Source organism: Salmo salar, chromosome 07 (genome assembly GCF_965601325.2).
Source record: "Salmo salar chromosome 07, fSalSal1, whole genome shotgun sequence".
Classification (NCBI taxonomy): Eukaryota; Metazoa; Chordata; class Actinopteri; order Salmoniformes; family Salmonidae; genus Salmo; species Salmo salar.
Genome location: NC_138297.1, coordinates 9,960,001 through 9,982,777, shown reverse-complemented (window position 1 = coordinate 9,982,777; position 22,777 = coordinate 9,960,001). Strand labels below are relative to the sequence as shown.

Below are 22,777 nucleotides of genomic sequence, written 5' to 3'. Positions count from 1 at the left end.
TTCAGCATCTTGAGAGCATGCGAATGTGCAGTTAGGGACCGTCTGTAAAGGTGTTGTCTTTATCAGCATCATAAAATCATATAGTATTTCAAAGAAAACTCAAAACCTGTTTTTGCTTTGTCATTTTGGGGAATTGTGATGTCATTATGGGGTATTGTGTGTAGATTGATGAGGAAAAGCATTTATTTAATCCATTTTAGAATAAGGCTGTAAAGTAACAAAATGTGGAAAAATTCAAGGGGTCTGAATACTTTTCGACTGAACTGTAGTATTTCAACCGCATAAAATATGCATCTGGGCCGAACTGAAATCTTATCAGAAACATGTGGGTCGTTTTCACAGTTTCTATTTGCTTACTGGTCAAACTAAACTGAGTCATTTTAAAATTTAGCACAGAAATCGTAAAAATAAATGTGCATTTTCTCCCCGGTCTCTAAATGTCATTGCTCCAAGAAAGATGCAAAGATGAGAGAGAAAACTTTACCAGTATAAACTACATTGAAGTATTCATTCTATAATTTATGACATTATTCTGGTGAGCAAGGAATTATTTATTCTTCTAGGGCAACATAATGACAGAAGAGAAGTTGTTTGTATCTAAGGGAGTAAACATTATTTATAATAAGGGTTACATGGAGGAAATTGGACCTCTCTGAAATGAAAATGGAAGGCCCTCCTTTCAGCACAATATATTTGACCTAAACCCTCCCTGAATGTTTAAAATGTTTGACCCTCCCCTAAACCCAAAATAATACTGTCTCTTCTTGGACAGACCCGAGCCTTAGACATGCAGTTTTAGAAACTGTTCTTCGTCCTGTAAGCATTACATGGCAACGCAGGAATTTTGATACCGCACAAGTTGTGGAGGCCATAAGGTTATGGTTTTGCAGACCACTGTGGACAAGACTAGGAGTGGAAAGATCTCCTTTATAATCAAAACATTGTATTCATCTATCACTGTATTTACAGGTCTGAAAAGAAACAGCCTTTTATAAACATTTCATACAATTTTACATAATTTTACATATTAGCAGAATATTTTTTAAGACCACACAAATGACTGGAATTCGAGGCTAAGAATGGACAGAGAGATAGGCCTATGTGTTCATCTTATAGTATTTTTCCAATGCCAAATCACTGTGTCTTGTTTGCAAAGAAACTGCCCCAGAAACTGCCCCACGTCACTAGGAATCTGAGCATGGTACTTTCAAAAGTTGGGTCTATCTTTCCCCTCCAGACAGAGTAGGACTTACCTTTCCACCCCAGACAGAATAGGCCTACCTTTCCACCCCAGACAGAATAGGCCTACCTTTCCACCCCAGAGTATACCTACCTTTCCACCCCAGACAGAGTAGGCCTACCTTTCCACCCTAGACAGAATAGGCCTACCTTTCCACCCCAGAGTATACCTACCTTTCCACCCCAGACAGAGTAGGCCTACCTTTCCACCCCAGACAGAATAGGCCTACCTTTCCACCCCAGAGTAGACCTACCTTTCCATCCCAGACAGAGTAGACCTACCTTTCCACCCCAGACAGAGTAGACCTACCTTTCCCCTCCAGACAGAGTAGACTTACCTTTCCACCCCAGACAGAGTAGACCTACCTTTCCACCCCAGACAGAATAGGCCTACCTTTCCACTCCAGACAGAGTAGACCTACCTTTCCACCCCAGACAGAGTAGGCCTACCTTTCCACCCCAGACAGAGTATACCTACCTTTCCCCTCCAAACAGAGTAGACCTACCTTTCCACCCCAGACAGAGTAGACCTACCTTTCCACCCCAGACAGAGTAGACCTACCTTTCCACCCCAGACAGAGTAGACCTACCTTTCCACCCCAGACAGAGTAGGTCTACCTTTCCACCCCAGACAGAGTAGACCTACCTTTCCACCCCAGACAGAGTAGACCTACCTTTCCACCCCAGACAGAGTAGACCTACCTTTCCACCCCAGACAGAATAGGCCTACCTTTCCACTCCAGACAGAGTAGACCTACCTTTCCACCCCAGACAGAGTATACCTACCTTTCCCCTCCAGACAGAGTAGACCTACCTTTCCACCCCAGACAGAGTAGACCTACCTTTCCACCCCAGACAGAGTAGACCTACCTTTCCACCCCAGACAGAGTAGGTCTACCTTTCCACCCCAGACAGAGTAGACCTACCTTTCCACCCCAGACAGAGTAGACCTACCTTTCCACCCCAGACAGAGTAGGCCTACCTTTCCACCCCAGACAGAGTAGGCCTACCTTTCCACCCCAGACAGAGTAGGCCTACCTTTCCACCCCAGACAGAGTAGGTCTACCTTTCCACCCCAGACAGAGTAGACCTACCTTTCCACCCCAGACAGAATAGGCCTACCTTTCCCCTCCAGACAGAGTAGACCTACCTTTCCACCCCAGACAGAGTAGGCCTACTTTTCCACCCCAGACAGAGTAGACCTACCTTTCCACACCAGACAGAGTAGACCTACCTTTCCACCCCAGACAGAGTAGACCTACCTTTCCACCCCAGACAGAGTAGACCTACCTTTCCACCCCAGACAGAGTAGACCTACCTTTCCACCCCAGACAGAGTAGACCTACCTTTCCACCCCAGACAGAGTAGGCCTACCTTTCCCCTCCAGACAGAGTAGGCCTACCTTTCCACCCCAGACAGAGTAGACCTACCGTTCCACCCCAGACAGAGTAGGCCTACCTTTCCACCCCAGACAGAGTAGGTCTACCTTTCCACCCCAGACAGAGTGACCTACCTTTTCACCCCAGACAGAGCAGGCTTTTACTACTCTTCTTCAGTGGTTTAACCCAACAAGAGAAGAGTTTCCCTAAAAGCTGTCTGTGTTTAAACATATTCTGTTGTACAGAAAGTGAGTAGGTTAATCAATTGATAGTGACATAATTAGAATACTTCTATTTATTGTATCTCCTTATTGTCTCCTTGGCAACAGAAGGTTGTACCTCAGCCTCTGATCGATGAGCTATAGAAAGTTGTATCAGTCTCTGATCGATGAGCTATAGGAGGTTGTACCTCAGCCTCTGATCGATGGGCTATAGGAGGTTGTACCTCAGCCTCTGATCGATGGGCTATAGGAGGTTGTATCAGCCTCTGATCGATGAGCTATAGGAGGTTGTATCAGCCTCTGATCGGTGGGCTATAGGAGGTTGTATCAGCCTCTGATCGATGAGCTATGGGAGGTTGTACCTCAGCCTCTGATCGATGAGCTATATGAGGTTGTATCAGTCTCTGATCGATGGGCTATAGAAGGTTGTACCTCAGCCTCTGATCGATGAGCTATAGGAGGTTGTATCAGCCTCTGATCGATGAGCTATAGGAGGTTGTACCTCAGCCTCTGATCGATGGGCTATAGGAGGTTGTACCTCAGCCTCTGATCGATGAGCTATAGGAGGTTGTACCTCAGCCTCTGATCGATGAGCTATAGGAGGTTGTACCTCAGCCTCTGATCGATGAGCTATAGGAGGTTGTACCTCAGCCTCTGATCGATGAGCTATAGGAGGTTGTATCAGCCTCTGATCGATGAGCTATAGGAGGTTGTATCTCAGCCTCTGATTGATGAGCTATAGGAGGTTGTACCTCAGCCTCTGATCGATGGGCTATAGGAGGTTGTATCTCAGCTTCTGATCGATAGGCTATAGGAGTTTGTATCTCAGCCTCTGATCGATGAGCTATAGAAGGTTGTACCTCAGCCTCTGATCGATAGGCTATAGGAGGTTGTATCTCAGCCTCTGATCGATAGGCTATAGAAGGTTGTACCTCAGCCTCTGATCGATGAGCTATAGAAGGTTAGACCTCAGCCTCTGATCGATGGGCTATAGGAGGTTGTATCTCAGCCTCTGATCGATGGGCTATAGGAGGTTGTACCTCAGCCTCTGATCGATGAGCTATAGGATATTTTACCTCAGCCTCTGATCGATGAGCTATAGGAGGTTGTATCTCAGCCTCTGATCGATGGGCTATCAGAGGTTGTATCTCAGCCTCTGATCGATGGGCTATAGAAGGTTGTACCTCAATTTCTGATCGATGGGCTATAGGAGGTTGTACCTCAGCCTCTGATCGATGGGCTATAGGAGGTTGTACCTCAGCCTCTGATCGATGGGCTATAGGAGGTTGTACCTCAGCCTCTGATCGATGAGCTATAGGAGGTTGTACCTCAGCCTCTGATCGATGGGCTATAGGAGGTGTATCACTCACTGATCGATGGGCTATAGGAGGTGGTACCTCAGCCTCTGATCGATGGGCTATAGGAGGTTGTACCTCAGACTCTGATCGATGGGCTATAGGAGGTTGTACCTCAGCCTCTGATCGATGGGCTATAGGAGATTGTATCAGCCTCTGATCGATGAGCTATAGGAGGTTGTACCTCAGCCTCTGATCGATGAGCTATAGGAGGTTGTACCTCAACCTCTGATCGATGAGCTATAGGAGGTTGTACCTCAACCTCTGATCGATGAGCTATAGGAGGTTGTACCTCAGCCTCTGATCGATAGGCTATAGAAGGTTGTACCTCAGCCTCTGATCGATGAGCTATAGGAGGTTGTATCACAGCCTCTGATCGATAGGCTATAGAAGGTTGTACCTCAGCCTCTGATCGATGAGCTATAGGAGGTTGTACCTCAGCCTCTGATCGATGGGCTATCGGAGGTTGTATCTCAGCCTCTGATCGATGGGCTATAGGAGGTTGTACCTCAGCCTCTGATCGATGGGCTATAGGAGGTTGTACCTCAGCCTCTGATCGATGAGCTATAGGAGGTTGTACCTCAGCCTCTGATCGATGGGCTATAGGAGGTTGTATCACTCACTGATCGATGGGCTATAGGAGGTTGTACCTCAGCCTCTGATCGATGGGCTATAGGAGGTTGTACCTCAGCCTCTGATCGATGGGCTATAGGAGGTTGTACCTCAGCCTCTGATCGATGAGCTATAGGAGGTTGTACCTCAGCCTCTGATCGATGGGCTATAGGAGGTTGTACCTCAGCCTCTGATCCATGGGCTATAGGAGGTTGTATCAGCCTCTGATCGATGAGCTATAGGAGGTTGTACCTCAGCCTCTGATCGATGGGCTATAGGAGGTTGTATCAGCCTCTGATCGATGGGCTATAGGAGGTTGTACCTCAGCCTCTGATCGATGGGCTATAGGAGGTTGTATCACTCACTGATCGATGGGCTATAGGAGGTTGTACCTCAGCCTCTGATCGATGGGCTATAGGAGGTGGTACCTCAGCCTCTGATCGATGGGCTATAGGAGGTTGTACCTCAGCCTCTGATCGATGGGCTATAGGAGGTTGTACCTCAGCCTCTGATCGATGGGCTATAGGAGGTTGTATCAGCCTCTGATCGATGAGCTATAGGAGGTTGTACCTCAGCCTCTGATCGATGAGCTATAGGAGGTTGTACCTCAACCTCTGATCGATGAGCTATAGGAGGTTGTACCTCAGCCTCTGATCGATAGGCTATAGGAGGTTGTACCTCAGCCTCTGATCGATGAGCTATAGGAGGTTGTATCACAGCCTCTGATCGATAGGCTATAGAAGGTTGTACCTCAGCCTCTGATCGATGAGCTATAGGAGGTTGTACCTCAGCCTCTGATCGATGGGCTATCGGAGGTTGTATCTCAGCCTCTGATCGATGGGCTATAGGAGGTTGTACCTCAGCCTCTGATCGATGGGCTATAGGAGGTTGTACCTCAGCCTCTGATCGATGAGCTATAGGAGGTTGTACCTCAGCCTCTGATCGATGGGCTATAGGAGGTTGTATCACTCACTGATCGATGGGCTATAGGAGGTTGTACCTCAGCCTCTGATCGATGGGCTATAGGAGGTTGTACCTCAGCCTCTGATCGATGGGCTATAGGAGGTTGTACCTCAGCCTCTGATCGATGAGCTATAGGAGGTTGTACCTCAGCCTCTGATCGATGGGCTATAGGAGGTTGTACCTCAGCCTCTGATCCATGGGCTATAGGAGGTTGTATCAGCCTCTGATCGATGAGCTATAGGAGGTTGTACCTCAGCCTCTGATCGATGGGCTATAGGAGGTTGTATCAGCCTCTGATCGATGGGCTATAGGAGGTTGTACCTCAGCCTCTGATCGATGGGCTATAGGAGGTTGTATCACTCACTGATCGATGGGCTATAGGAGGTTGTACCTCAGCCTCTGATCGATGGGCTATAGGAGGTTGTATCAGCCTCTGATCGATGGGCTATCGGAGGTTGTATCTCAGCCTCTGATCGATGGGCTATAGGAGGTTGTACCTCAGCCTCTGATCGATGGGCTATAGGAGGTTGTATCAGCCTCTGATCGATGGGCTATCGGAGGTTGTATCTCAGCCTCTGATCGATGGGCTATAGGAGGTTGTACCTCAGCCTCTGATCGATGGGCTATAGGAGGTTGTACCTCAGCCTCTGATCGATGAGCTATAGGAGGTTGTACCTCAGCCTCTGATCAATGGGCTATAGGAGGTTGTATCACTCACTGATCGATGGGCTATAGGAGGTTGTACCTCAGCCTCTGATCGATGGGCTATAGGAGGTTGTACCTCAGCCTCTGATCGGTGGGCTATAGGAGGTTGTACCTGAGCCTCTGATCGATGAGCTATAGGAGGTTGTACCTCAGCCTCTGATCGATGGGCTATAGGAGGTTGTACCTCAGCCTCTGATCCATGGGCTATAGGAGGTTGTATCAGCCTCTGATCGATGAGCTATAGGAGGTTGTACCTCAGCCTCTGATCGATGGGCTATAGGAGGTTGTATCAGTCTCTGATCGATGGGCTATAGGAGGTTGTACCTCAGCCTCTGATCGATGGGCTATAGGAGGTTGTATCACTCACTGATCGATGGGCTATAGGAGGTTGTACCTCAGCCTCTGATCGATGGGCTATAGGAGGTTGTATCAGCCTCTGATCGATGGGCTATAGGAGGTTGTACCTCAGCCTCTGATCGATGGGCTATAGGACGTTGTATCTCAGCCTACACGTATCCATTTTATAAATTTCGATCAATCCCTAATTATAGACAAGTTGACTATCAAATAGCGCACCAAAATGTAGGAAATTATTGGCAGAAACATATCCAAATTAGGCAAAAAAGAAAAATGCCCTCCCTGTCAAAACATCATTACGCCATCTCCGACTGTAGCCTACAGCGCATGTTCTACATTCGCAGGTTAGGGTTGGGTGCAGCCCTCTGATTGTCACTTTATCACATCTAGTCAGGTGGCTGCGGGTGGGTTATTAGAAATTGCTGGCAAACAAACAGCTGACCCGCGCACCACTAATATCCCCTCAAACCACGCTTTCAATATTGATCGAAAAGAGGTTTAATATTATTTAAATCGCTGTCTTGTCTGGCCCAATGATGAAAGCAGACGCAAACTCAGCAACATGCCTTGAAGGGTCCCACGAGCGAGCTGCACACAGGGGCTCTGTCTCTTTAAGGCAGACAGAAGGGCAGTAGAGATAAGGAAGGATGGTGAATGCTGCAGGATATCTCTCTTTGATAAGACTGTGTGTGTGTGTGTGTGTGTGTGTGTGTGTGTGTGTGTGTGTGTGTGTGTGTGTGTGTGTGTGTGTGTGTGTGTGTGTGTGTGTGTGTGTGTGTGTGTGTGTGTGTGTGTGTGTGTGAGTGTGTGTGTGTGTGTGTGTGTGTGTGTGTGTGTGTGTGTGTGTGTGTGTGTGTGTGTGTGTGTGTGTGTGTGTGTGTGTGTGTGTGTCTCTTTCCTTTGTTGTTTCTCCCTACCATGAATGAATTAGCCCCATTTTTCCCATGGCTCTCACCGATCTGGGATGATTTACATTGCAAATGGCTGCTGTGGTACTGCGCAGAGAGATTTTATCAAAAGATGTTTGTTAAACAAATCCAGGAGAGCCCCTGGAGTAAAGTCGCGGTCCGATTTTTCTGAGATTGTTCTTGAATGATTTGTCAAGCTTTTCCCTTTGATATCCGAAATGTGATGCTTTGTGGGGCCGAGTGACCTCGGAAACGGTTCCCGAAGCGGCACCAGCATGACTTAATGCAAATGACCTGCTAGGACTGTATGGTTCGATAGTCAACAGCTCACTAAACATTGAGTGTCCTGAAGAATTGGGTGTGTTTTTGGTGAATTACTAGGGTTGTCGTTGATTGACACCTAAGTAAATCACAGGGCCTCTTCTCAGGAAAACATTACAATAATAGGTTGTGCTGGCTTTTGTTCCAGACCAGCAAGAACATATCTGATGCAGGTAGTCAAGTGCATTTGCCTGATGACTCAAACTGAATTCATCCACTGCTCTATGTTCGCTACTTACCTCAGTCTGAGACTGTCGTCTTTTAAGTCCTTTGTGGTGATGTCAAAAAAAATGAGGGGTGTTGTACAAAACAAAGTTATCAGCGATTGGATCATCTCGAACCAATCAGAGTATCAAAGCCAATGTCTCTGGCCAAACCACATCGGTTTCTGGGACAAATCAGATGGTCTAGAACGTATTTCCATTCTAGTGTTTGGTTTTTGCTAGGCATGATGGGACCCATGTCATTCAAAAAGTTATACTTTTGACTAATCTGTCGATAGAACATTCTTCCCGAGAGTCTTGATGATCATCCAGGTGCTTTTTGCCAAACTGGAGTCAACTTTTTGGACGAGATGGGTCCCATTATGTCTGGTGAAAACCAAACACTGCATTGCACAGTAAGAACCTGGTGGTGGTTCAGTAGCATGGTGGAGGTAGTGGGATGGTTTGGGGATGCTTTGCTGCCTCAGGACCTGGACGACTTGTCTTAATAGAAGGAACCATGAATTCGCTCTATATCAGAGAATTCTACAGGAGAATAGCAGGCCATCCGTCTGTGAGCTGATGCTGAAACGCAGGTTGGTCATGCAGCAAGACATTGATCCAAAACACACAATCAAGTCTACATGAAAATGGTTAAAAAGCAACACAATTGAAGTTTTGGAATGGCCTAGTCAAAATCCAGACCTAATAATCCCATTTGAGATGTTGTGGCAGGACTTGAAACGAGCAGTTCATCTTTGAAAACCCACAAATGTCCCTGAGTTTAAGTAGTTCTGCGTGCAAGAATAGGCCAAAATTCCTCCACAGCAATGTGAGAGACTGATCAACAACTACAGGAAGTGTTGGGTTGGAATCATTGGATCTAAAGGTGGAACAACCAGTCATTGAGTGAAAGTGGGAAATTCACCTTGTTAATTAAATAAATAAAATAAGCATCCATTTTTTTGTTATTTGTAAACTCAGGTTTCCTTTATCTAATTTTAGGTTTTTGTTGAAGATCTAATAACATTCAGTATCAAACATCAAAAATAAAGAAAATCAGAAAAGGGGGCAAAGTGACCGGATACAGCCCTTAACCGTGGTATATTGGCCATATACCACAAACCCCTGAGGTGCCTTATTGCTATTATAAACTGGTTGCCAATGTAATTAGAGCAGTAAAAATGAATGTTTTGTCATACCTGTGGTATATGGTCTGATCTACCACGGATGTCAGCCAATCAGCATTCAGGGCTTAAACCACCCAGTTTATAATTAAACTGTTTCTATTTTCTACTATTTCTCATCTTGTTTTTCATTGTTGGGGCCCGTTAGTAAGTATTTCACTGTTAGTCTACACCAGTTGTTTGAAAAGCATGTGACAAATAAAAGGTGATTTGATTTGATATGCTATAAAGAAATAGAGATCGGCCTTCTATGCAACACTCCATTTGTGATTTTACACTGATACAGTAAAATAACTGTTTGATTCAGTAAAATAACTGTTTGATTCAGTAAAATAACTGTTTGATTCAGTAAAATAACTGTTTGATTCAGTAAAATAACTGTTTGATTCAGTAAAATAACTGTTTGATTCAGTAAAATAACTGTTTGATACAGTAAACATTTGTTTTGATAAAAGTGCTAATATCTGTAGGTCCACAGTTACACACACACACACACACACACACACACACACACACACACTTACACACATCACACACACACACACACACACATCACACACACACACACACACACACACACACACACACACACACACACACACACACACACACACACACACACACACACACACACACAGAAACACACAAACTCATCAAACACGCAAACACACACACAATTAAACACATCCGTCACACACACACACATCAAAACACACACACTCCCGTCACCACAAGAGATGACAATTACAATAGCAGCTGTCCTGCTACAGTTGTGGGATATTGTTTAACGGCTGTCAGTCAAACGTCTCTAACAATACCAGCTACTGAGGAGAGAGAGACAGACGAGGTGAAACTCGATTTCAGATTGTGTTGACTATTTAGGCACTCTGTGATGCAGTGGCTTTTGAAGTAGAGGAAATAAACTTGTCATTTTAGCTTTGTCAAAAACCCGAGAGTGGGAATATATCCTCCACACAAGGCGACGGCTTCAGAAAAAAAACACTTTCAGAGCTGAGCTGTGTTTTCAGAATTATTTAAGCCTCTCAAAGTGTTTCCTAAAGAAGAAAGCACGTCAACAATGTATCTTTCCTCAAACCTGCTAAGCTGTAGGCTTGATATGCAGACCTACTTTGTTGTTCCGAGGGTAATTTTAGTATAATTCTTTTAGTGCTTTCAAACACAAAACAAACACAATTCTAGGATCAAACGCTGTAAGACAGAAAAGGTGCAGTTTCCTCGTCTTCCTTAACATGCCCTTGTTAACCAACAGATTTTCAGTTATGCTAAATAAAATGTTGCACCTCTAAGAGACGGGGTTGGTGAAAACTTGTTAAGTAGGTAGTAGAAAGCAGAACTGAAATTTAATGTGGATAGTCACGTACTGTATATTGTACACCTCTCTGTCTCTCTCTCTCTCTCTCTCTCTCTCTCTGTTTCTCTCTCTCATTCTCTCTCTCTCTCTGTCTCTCTGTCTCTCTCTCTCACTCTCTTTCTCTCTCACTCTCTCTCTTTCTCTCTCTCTCGCTCTCTCTCTCACTCTCTTTCTCTCTGTCTGTCTCTCTCTCTGTCTCTCTCTCTCTGTTTCTCTCTCCATCCCTCCCTCCCAATCTCTCATCTCTTGGCATTGCACCAGCGTCTCCGTTCACCTTTCTGGTGTCCCTTCCTGACTGCTATAACACCTCTCCTCTCCCCAGTCCTCCACTAAAACTCAAAAGGAAGAGTGGCTGCCGTCCTCCAATTATACAGCCACTTAGCACCCAGACAATTCAAAACCAGCCCCTTTCCTTTCCACCTTCATCATTATAATACGCTAAAACCATGTCTTTCCTGCACTTACATCTTCATTCTGGACCTTAACATGATGAACTTCACCCGTGGGTGAGCCAAAACGTCAGGGGCTTACCTTTAATTGGCCCTAAGTGTCAGCGACTGGCAAATAGTTGGATCTGTAACATTAGCGGCTGTCTGAGCCGGAATGGGTAATTGAGAGATATTTTGTCGTTTTCTACCTCCCATCTCCCTCCAGGTGTCTTGTGGGATGTTAAGAGTGTCTCCAGCTGTGATGAAATGTTTTTATTTTCACACTGAAGCGGGTTTGTTGTTGATTTAGATGTAAGAGCAGATGAGTTAATTGTAGCTCACATTGATACGAGGGTTATAATATTAAATCGCATGCTTAGTAAAATACACCACACTATTGTTGCGTTGGTAATTGGTAGATCAACAGTCATTAGATATGAACTGTATTTCTGGAGGTGGCATTTCTTTTTCAGTGTTATTTTGCCTCAGAGGGATTCTGCTGGTTGTTCTTTTCATATTTTCTGCTTGATTTCGTACCCTTTCCTTCCATATATGGGGGCCTAATCCTCAGTTCTAATAGTCTAACATCCTATAAAAAAAATGGCTTATTTTGCACTTGACCTGCTGCGAGCAAACGTCTTTCAAGGGTAATAGCAAGCTGCTTAACTGAAGTTGCCTCAGCCTCTTATGTAAGCTGCCACAACCCCTCCTACCACAGAGGGATGGAGAGATGGAGAGAGAGGGATGGAGGGAGGAAGAGAGAAAGAAGGGGATGGAAAGAAGGATGGAGAGAGAGAGAGATACAGGGGTACGGTGGCAAAAAAACATTCAATAAATCCGGTTTAAGAATTCCCAGAATCAGGAGGGAATAAGCAGGAAATTCAGGATCCTCCAAACAGGATTTCTGGAAAACCTGGGAATTTATTGAAAGTTTCCGGAATTTTACAACCCTGTACGGGAGAGATGTATTGGTGCTTTCCTATGATGTCTTCACTGTGTAAACCTTCCTTGAGATCTGAAAGGTACTATACAATGAAATATAAGTCATTATTATCATTATGGCTAATGGCGAGGAGATGGACATTGAGGACTAGAGATATGACAGAGAGAGAGAAGTGGAGGGAGGAGGCACGGTGAGCAGGAAAGTGACCGAGAAATAAGAACTCTGCAGAATGATTGAAACCAAAAGCCAATGTGGAACATTCTCCATCTACAGTATACAGGATTCTCTCTTTCATTCACCGCTTCGTCCTAATCCCCCTATCCAAACACCTCTACCAACTCTCTGAACTCCTGGAGAAAGTGACACTATGTTTTCCTCCCTCCTCCTCCTCCTCCTCGTCCCTCCATCTCTATCTATCCATTCCCTTCTTCGCTCCGAGCCACACATCAGAGTCTGTGGGTTGGAGTGGGAGGGGAGGGGAGGGGGGTATTAAATTAGCGCGGTGGCCTCCCCTGCGGCGGTGGGAGAACGAGATGACTAATGTCTTCATTTGAGTTTAATTACTGGGCCTCTGTTGAATCCCCCGCCTGCCGTACAATGTCCTGTTACACCTCTCCATTCTCCCATCAACACAGGGGTGTTATGAGCTCATGAGCCCCCCCCCATGCCAAATAAAGAGTCTGAGTCCATTATTGAATTGGTGTTGTATTGAGGGGTTTCATGATATTAAGTGATGCAGTTTATTAGTGTACCTAATATGTCTTGATGGATTAATTTTGTCCCGGTTTTTTTTTTGGCGTTGGTTGTGCTGTTTATCACAGTAGGCTTTGATTGTAGGATTTGTCTTCGTTGTGTGGCTATTACACTACACATTTGATTATTGCGCGAAGCGAATAAAATACTATTGAGTGTAACCTTTTCATGGAACAACACAGTACACTGTTAGAAAAAAAGGTAGTCAATGGCAACGTAAAGGGGTATAAACACTTGTCACTGTAGCGGTACCCTGTAAGGTACGTCCATTGCACCATTAGTTAAAGGTACTGGACATAATTGAGCCCTTGCAGTCCGTACCTTAAAAGAGGCAAAAGGTGCACATTTGCTTTATTTAGGGTACAACCACAATGACTTTTATTCCTTTTAAGTAAAAAAAATGATGTATCTTCTCTACATAGCTGCAGGAAGATGTTTTGAGTAGGGAGGTGTAAATAGAAACTAATTTGACTAAATGATATAATTACTCCTGTCTATACAGAAAATAAAGAAAATCATTCAGAATACTTCCTCAGAGAGTATGACTTAGCCACAGACGATGTTAAGCTTCTTTTAAAGCTGTGGGTTGTTTCAAATCAAAAAGCGTGTAGGTCTACACGCCCTAGTTGGGAAGCCCGTGATTCGGACAGTGTGCGTGGTAATAGTCCTAGCTGCTTATCGAGATGCGACTGTCAGTGGAAAAAGCATCTAAAATATGTGTGACTATAATGTGTCTTCAGTATCATTTTGAAATGTTGAGACAAGAAGAACGGGATTGGGTGGTGAAGATATTGGCTCTCTCCAGAAAAAGCTGAGCTGTCTCCCACCAATTCTTCCGCATTCGTTATTTTATTGTGTTAATTGTTTGCCCTTTGATTGTTTATTGTTGATAAATTCCCCGTTACACATGTCACCCGTAGTAAAAGAACCACTAATCCCCGTCATTTGGTTACATACATTTCTGTTAATTCATGTGTTAATTAGGCCTACAGTCATTTACTGTGAAGTCAGAGTGGAAACGTTGTTCGCACAGCCCGCTACACTTTTGTGAAACAAGTTTTGATATTTCACACCATCATTTATGAGTTTTGTACATTATTTCATTGTATTTGGTTTGAAGTGCTCCATGTGAGCAATGAAAAAAAAATAAAGTATCCATTGTGATGGATAATATTTCCTCACAGTATTTGGAAGATCTTTCCAACACTCTCCCCCTCGATAATCATCAGGCCCAGGCGAAAAAGAGAAAACTATCATGCTCTGAGAATCCTGCATATCCAGTGGAAATGTCCTAAAATACCTGAACACATTTTCATTTGCGCAAAAACAGCTTTGTCTGTCCAGAGCTCCCTGGCGCAGGAAACTCTGAGGGACCCAGACCGATCAAAAGGGAGGCAGACAGGCGGAGTATCTATGGAGTAATGAAAAACAGGCATTTTCATCAGGATATTTTCCGTTTTTATTTGTCAGCTTTATGAATTTTATGTATTTATGTATCTTACTGCTACATTGGTCTAGAATCTAGAGACTGTATCTCATTTCTTTAGCTGCTAGTGGCTCACCGTGAATCAATGTGTCCATATGACAGAGGCTCATATGGCAGATCTCTCATATTAGTGGCATTTTAACTTTTACATTTGATCATTTTAATTCCGATATGTATTATTAAGTGAAAATTATTTTGAGAAACAAAAATTGTATTTTTGAAATGAAACTGTTCCACGAAAATCTGCATATGAAAATCATAACTGGTACGCAGATCGGTAGAAATGGTCGGATAAATTGTAAGCTTCCCCAAACTTAAAACTTCAACTTGAAACTCATGCCCCTAGAAATAGACCACTGTGAATAGAGTGCACATTTCTTTGTACTGCATCATAATAACGTGTGTGTGTGTGTGTGTGTGTGTGTGTGTGTGTGTGTGTGTGTGTGTGTGCGTGCGTGCGTGCGTGCGTACATACCAAAACTGACCACAAATGAACAAATGTGACCCAGCACCAGTGGGTGAAAAGCACCTCTCACTGGGCCACGCCCAGCACTGTGTTGCTTGCTATGGGTAGGAGCAGGCCTTTAACATGGGCAGAAGCAGGACTTTAACATGGGCAGAAGCAGGACTTTAACATGGGCAGAAGCAGGACTTTAACATGGGCAGAAGCAGGCCTTTAACATGGGCAGAAGCAGGACTTTAACATGGGCAGAAGCAGGCCTTTAACATGGGCAGAAGCAGGCCTTTAACATGGGCAGAAGCAGGACTTTAACATGGGCAGAAGCAGGCCTTTAACATGGGCAGAAGCAGGACTTTAACATGGGCAGAAGCAGGCCTTTAACATGGGCAGAAGCAGGCCTTTAACATGGGCAGAAGCAGGACTTTAACATGGGCAGAAGCAGGCCTTTAACATGGGCAGAAGCAGGCCTTTAACATGGGCAGAAGCAGGACTTTAACATGGGCAGAAGCAGGCCTTTAACATGGGCAGAAGCAGGACTTTAACATGGGCAGAAGCAGGCCTTTAACATGGGCAGAAGCAGGCCTTTAACATGGGCAGAAGCAGGCCTTTAACATGGGCAGAAGCAGGCCTTTAACATGGGCAGAAGCAGGACTTTAACATGGGCAGAAGCAGGCCTTTGACATGGGCAGAAGCAGGCCTTTGACATGGGCAGAAGCAGGACTTTAACATGGGCAGAAGCAGTCCTTTAACATGGGCAGAAGCAGGCCTTTAACATGGGCAGAAGCAGGCCTTTGACATGGGCAGAAGCAGGCCTGCAAGCAGAAGGCGAGAGAATGCCATGTTCCTTATTTGATCTTGTTCACATTCCCTTTTCACCAAGTTTAGAATTATAAACTATTAGAAAACAGAAGTGAAGAACTAATTGTGAGCACTGCATGGATCACATAGCAGCGGGCATGCTCGAACTTGAATAAGCATAACCATAGACCACTTAAACTGGTACAACACTTCCACTAATGGGTGGCCAAAAATAACTAACTGAATGCCACCCCCCCCCCCCACCAAGCTATTCAAAATAGTGGGTAACAAAGTACCCTAAAAAGACAGTACCATGTGAGATCATATGTGTACCTCTGAAGGTACATGATGTGTATTTTGATCTTTTGTAACCCAGGTTAACAGTACTGTACCCTAACCGTACCCATATTTCTGAGAATGTACAGACAGATAGTATGTAATAACGTAGGTGTAACTGTTGTGTAAAGTCAACTTGAGTGAAACCTAAACCTAACAATTGGTCAGCTGGAATTCACTTTTCCACCAGTGTGGAAGATTATTAGACTACCATTTCACCTCCGCCTTCTTGACATGCCTTGCAGGGCACCAGCCAGGGGTGCAAGGTATGGAGTTGGTTAGCAGTTAAAGATCCACCCCTTTTTTTCAATTTTCGCCTAAAATGACATACCCAAATCTAACTGCCTGTAGCTCAGGCCCTGAAGCAAGGATATGCATATTCTTGGTACCATTTGAAAGGGAACACTGAAAGTTTGTGTAAACGTGAAAGGAATGTAGGAGAATATAACACAATAGATCTGGTAAAAGATAATACAAAGAAAAAAACAACTGTTCTTTTGTATTTTTTTGTACCATCATCTTTGAAGTGCAAGAGAAAGGCAATAATGTATGATTCCAGCCCAGGTGCAATTTAGATTTTGGCCACTAGATGGCAGCAGCGAATGTGCAAAGTGTTAGACTGATCCAATGAACCATTGCATTTCTGTTCAAACATTTGTATCAAGACTGCCCAAATGTGCCTAATTTGTTTATTAATAACTTTTCATGTTCAAAATTGTGCACTCTCCTCAAACAATAGCATGGTATTCTCACACTGTAATAGCTAGTGTAAATTGGACAGTGCAGTTAGATTAACAGGAATTTAAGCTTTCTGCCAATATCAGATATGTCTATGTCCTGGGAAATGTTCTTGTTACTTACAACCTCATGCTAATCACATTAGCCTACATTAGCTCAACCATCCCGTGGAAGGGACATTGATCCCGAATAAGTTTTATGAGGTTTTTAAACTGCTAACTGATTGTTCTCTCTCCCCAGCTGTACTGCTCCTAGCCTGCATGTCCTCTACAACCCAGTCAATGAACACGGGCTAGACTCCAGCCAATCATGTGGAAGATAGCTCCCCAGAGAGCTGTCAGTCAAACAGAAGGCCCCACCCACACTCCATTTGCAGGGGATTATTAGGCCTGTCAGTTCTGTTATGCTCACTGTCAATGTGTCAGTCAAAGTGACTGTTTCCTCCTTTGCTTGGCTTTCTGACAAGCCTGCTGACCATGATGGTAATCCTGAGCTGATAAATCGTAAATCGTTCTGGCTTCTCCGCCCTGTTCTCTGTTGCTCCACCGACAAGTACTCAACAGTGAGATGAAATGGGTCGAAGGACAGGGTCGAAGGACAGTTGATACCTGAAAACACCTAAGGGATAGTTTATTGAAAATACTTTCACATGACCATCCCCTTGTACTGTGCATCCTCCGCCCTCATAGAATTCAAAATAACGTTTACAACCACAAATAACAATAACTGTAGTGACCAATGATTCGGTAGCGACCCTGGATTTATAAAAGTGGATATTGACTTTATCACTGTCACGGTTGTCATAAGGAGGAGCGGACCAAAGTGCAGCGTGTGTGTCGTTCCACATTTTATTTACACTGTGAAACTATGCAATACAATATACAATAAACTGAATGAACAAAAACAACAAACCGTGACGCAGAGTTAACATACACGTACTCAAAAACAATCTCCCACAAACCCAGGTTGAAAAAAACCCTACTTAAGTATGATCTCCAATTAGAGATAACGAGGACCAGCTGCCTCTAATTGGAGATCATCCCAAACAAAACCCAACATAGAAATACAAAACTAGAACCTGACAACATAGAAAAACTAAACTAGAAAAAAAACCCTGTCACGCCCTGACCTACTCTACCATAGAAAATAACATCTTTCTAAGGTCAGGACGTGACAATCACTTCAGCATGCTTTTATGTGTCAGAGTCGATGTCACGCAGGGCTACTGGCCAGAAGGCTGAGAGTTCACCGAACCACCACAGACGAGCTCACTCTCCCTGCCTGTTTCATCACACTACGATCAGAGCCGTCTGCAGACAATGATCAGCTAGGGGGAAATCTGAGTTTAAACATTTTGATGCAATATTTCTAATTATATTAAATATATGCAACAACAAAAAATCCAACAACAGGTTTCTATGCCAACGCACCATACAACCAATAAACACACCATAGTGACGTTGGACTCTTCAATATATAGTATCATGGGTTTGCGTTTTCAACAACACCACAATAGACTGTCAATCTAGACAAACAGAAAACACATCCCTCCCTACCTTGTAGGCTTACCCAGTATCAAAGGCCTGGCTTAAGAATCTCCAAACACATTTCTCTTTCCATTCATCAAATGGCTGCTACACAGTTTGGATGCTGGACTGATATTGTGGAGGAACGTTCGCAGGCAGCCTACAGGAGACCTTTGAAGTAGCCTAATTAGATTAAAACATTGTGACCGCCTGGTTGTGTTCATGCCACATATAAAAGGTAACACATTTTAAAAGTGAAAGGACAAATATTTAGACAATATTGAAACGTTAGACTCTAGATGAATGAAGCATGAAGCCGCTGGGATTGGAGAGGAGACAGAGCGCGTGTTAAGATTTCCTGAATAACTGGGCCTGCTGAGAGAATATGTGGCCACATTATTATAGGATGACTTGGGAGAATGATGATCTGCAACAGACAGCACATCTCCGTATCAGAAGTAAAAATACATCCAGACTGGCTTGCTACTCTGCCTTTCTAGACCTTTCTAAATGGAATGACTGGAGTTATATTATAATTTGGTTTTTGCACCCATTATTCAAATCACATTTTCACTGCAGCCTAGAGTAGCATTTTGTACTGACTTGAAAACAATAATGCATTTAATCATTGTATTGTGGTGTTGTAGGCTAGTCTAGGGAAGGATGTTTGTACTGTCCCTAAACAAGATTAATAGGGGCGCTTTTTTGAGCTGCGTGACGTCACTGTTCTTTCATGCACAATGATGCACCTGGCCTCTTCCATGCCTATCTGCTATTCCTATTGGTTCTTGTGGATTCATATTGAACATTGGTGCAGCTTTGAATGAGCTTAGAATTTATGTGTGGAATGTTAGCCTATTGGAGACCTGGACAAACGATTCACCGACCACTGTTGTCACTATGAATGGTGGATAGAGGACAGGATAGACAGACAGACTGGTAGACTATATTCTTATTATGAATGGTGGATAGAGAACAGGATAGACAGACAGACTGGTAGACTATATTCTCACTATGAATGGTGGATAGAAAGACTGGTAGACTATATTGTCACTATGAATGGTGGATAGAGGACAGGATAGACAGACAGACTGGTAGACTATATTGTCACTATGAATGGTGGATAGAAAGACTGGTAGACTATATTGTCACTATGAATGGTGGATAGAGGACAGGATAGACAGACAGACTGGTAGACTATATTGTCACTATGAATGGTGGATAGAGGACAGGATAGACAGACAGACTGGTAGACTATATTGTCACTATGAATGGTGGATAGACAGACTGGTAGACTATATTGTCACTATGAATGGTGGATAGAGGACAGGATAGACAGACAGACTGGTAGACTATATTGTCACTATGAATGGTGGATAGAGGACAGGATAGACAGACAGACTGGTAGACTATATTGTCACTATGAATGGTGGATAGACAGACTGGTAGACTATATTGTCACTATTAATGGTGGATAGAAAGACTGGTAGACTATATTGTTACTATGAATGGTGGATAGACAGTTAGACTGGTAGACTATATTGTCACTATGAATGGTGGATAGAAAGACTGGTAGACTATATTGTTACTATGAATGGTGGATAGACAGACTGGTAGACTATATTGTCACTATGAATGGTGGATAGACAGTTAGACTAGTAGACTATATTGTCACTATGAATGGTGGATAGAAAGACTGGTAGACTATATTGTTACTATGAATGGTGGATAGACAGACTGGTAGACTATATTGTCACTATGAATGGTGGATAGACAGTTAGACTGGTAGACTATATTGTCACTATGAATGGTGGATAGAAAGACTGGTAGACTATATTGTTACTATGAATGGTGGATAGACAGTTAGACTGGTAGACTATATTGTCACTATGAATGGTGGATAGACAGACTGGTAGACTATATTGTTACTATGAATGGTGGATAGACAGTTAGACTGGTAGACTATATTGTCACTATGAATGGTGGATAGACAGTTAGACTAGTAGACTATATTGTCACTATGAATGGTGGATAGAAAGACTGGTAGACTATATTGTTACTATGAATGGTGGATAGACAGTTAGACTGGTAGACTATATTGTCACTATGAATGGTGGATAGAAAGACTGGTAGACTATATTGTTACTATGAATGGTGGATAGACAGTTAGACTGGTAGACTATATTGTTACTATGAATGGTGGATAGACAGTTAGACTAGTAGACTATATTGTCACTATGAATGGTGGATAGAAAGACTGGTAGACTATATTGTTACTATGAATGGTGGATAGACAGTTAGACTGGTAGACTATATTGTTACTATGAATGGTGGATAGACAGTTAGACTGGTAGACTACACTGAGGTTACCAAACATTAGGAACACCTTCCTCATATTGAGTTGCACCCTAAGAACTCCCATTTTACTCTCCGACCTATTTCCTTGTCTTCACATGTAACGAGCAAACATCCCTAATAACCATTACTCATCGTTAAAGTGTACCCATACTGCACCTATGAATGCAGGCCAACAGAGGGAACCCTGGGAAATGTAGGCCAACAGAGGGAACCCAGGGCCAAATAAGGGAACCTTTGAAAAGGTAGGCCAACAGAGGGAACTCAGGGCCAACAGAGGGAACCCTGGGAAATGTAGGCCAACAGAGGGAACCCAGGGCCAACAGAGGGAACCCTGGGAAATGCAGGCCAACAGAGGAAAGCCAGAGAGTCTAGCATGCTCTCAGAGGCTGGGTTTGTCCTGCTTCCAAGGGGTGGCGACAGCAGCAACTTGGCATGCACACACTCGTTTATGTGGCTCTCTCTTTCATTCTCTCAATCCAGAGGAGATTTCCCCTGCGGCGTGTTTGCACTTAGAATTATATGCGCTAGCTACACTGGTTTTGACAAATGTGTCAGGAGATCTCCCCCCTGTCGAAGCCAACACAGGTACACACACACACACACACACACACACACACACACACACACACACACACACACACTCACACACACACACACACACACACACACACACACACACAGAGGCCTTCTGTCGCTCTCCATTCTGCCTGTCCTCATTGCCCCTAGTGACAGAGTGGTATCTCAGACATAGTGAGATAGTTTGACAGCCAGGTGGGCACTGTTCTGTGTGTGTGTGTGTGTGTGTGTGTGTGTGTGTGTGTGTGTGTGTGTGTGTGTGTGTGTGTGTGTGTGTGGGGGGGGGGGGGAAACCTCCTGCTTGGTCCGTGCTCTAAGTCTGCTGTTGGAAAACATAGCTATTCTTTTCCCTTTTCTTCTATGGGCCGTTTTCTGTGCAATACAACTGTCTGGATGGGAATATGTCTATATGAACCTAATCTACACTACAACTGATTGGTCCAAATGATTACTGGTACTAGGACCTTTGACCTTGTGAACAGGAAACTTAATGTTTACTGTATATGTAATGTATTCATTATTTATGGAATGCGTATTGTTCATTTGTCCTTTGTAGGTGGTGGACCTGTACTGGGGGATGGACCCAGAGGAGTGGGACAGTCCAGATCTGCAGCGTCTCAGGATGAAGTTACTAGAGGACTGTCTCCAGACGTCCGCAGGCCCATGTTTTGTTGTGGGTATTATGACACGTAAATGATCCTTTATAAGCCTTCATAACCACCCTGTTCATTACACAACGTTGAGATGTTAATTTGACTGTTTTGAGTTTGTGTTGTAACATGGTAGTTTGTTGACTAGATGGATGTTCCTTCTTCTGTCTGTCTGTATGTCCAGTCACCCATCCACCAATCCATCCACCCATCCACCCATCCATCCATCCATCCATCCATCCATCCATCCATCCATCCATCCATCCACCCCCATCCATCCACCCATCCATCCATCCATCCACCCACCCATCCATCCATCCATCCATCCACCCATCCATCCATCCATCCATCCACCCATCCACCCACCCACCCATCCACCCATCCATCCATCCATCCACCCATCCATCCACCCATCCATCCATCCACCCATCCACCCATCCATCCATCCATCCATCCACCCATCCATCCATCCATCCATCCATGCATCAAATTATTTAAGACTTTCTGCTCTCAGTTCGGTATGTCCAGTTTCAACAGGTTGTTGGTTCGGGACCTGTTGGTTTGGGACCTGTTGGTTTGGGACCTGTTGGTTCGGGACCTGTTGGTTCGGGACCTGTTGGCTCGGGATCTGTTGGTTCGGGACCTGTTGGCTCGGGACCTGTTGGTTCGGGACCTGTTGGTTCGGGACCTGTTGGCTCGGGACCTGTTGGCTCGGGACCTGTTGGTTCGGGACCTGTTGGCTCGGGACCTGTTGGTTCGGGACCTGTTGGCTCGGGACCTGTTGGCTCGGGACCTGTTGGCTCGGGACCTGTTGGCTCGGGACCTGTTGGCTCGGGACCTGTTGGCTCGGGACCTGTTGGTTTGGGACCTGTTGGCTCGGGACCTGTTGGTTCGGGATATTTG

General features: G+C 44.4%; 1 protein-coding gene across 1 annotated transcript in view; it reads left to right on the top strand.

Annotated features, from left to right (window-relative positions):
- The window catches only part of nwd2 (NACHT and WD repeat domain containing 2), a 75,863-nt gene that overhangs the window by 25,737 nt on the left and 27,349 nt on the right, over positions 1-22,777 (top strand). Inside the window, exon 4 of the mRNA XM_014206477.3 lies at positions 21,781-21,897. Within this exon, the coding sequence (XP_014061952.1) occupies positions 21,781-21,897 (117 nt within the window). The remainder of the gene's footprint in view (positions 1-21,780; positions 21,898-22,777) is intronic.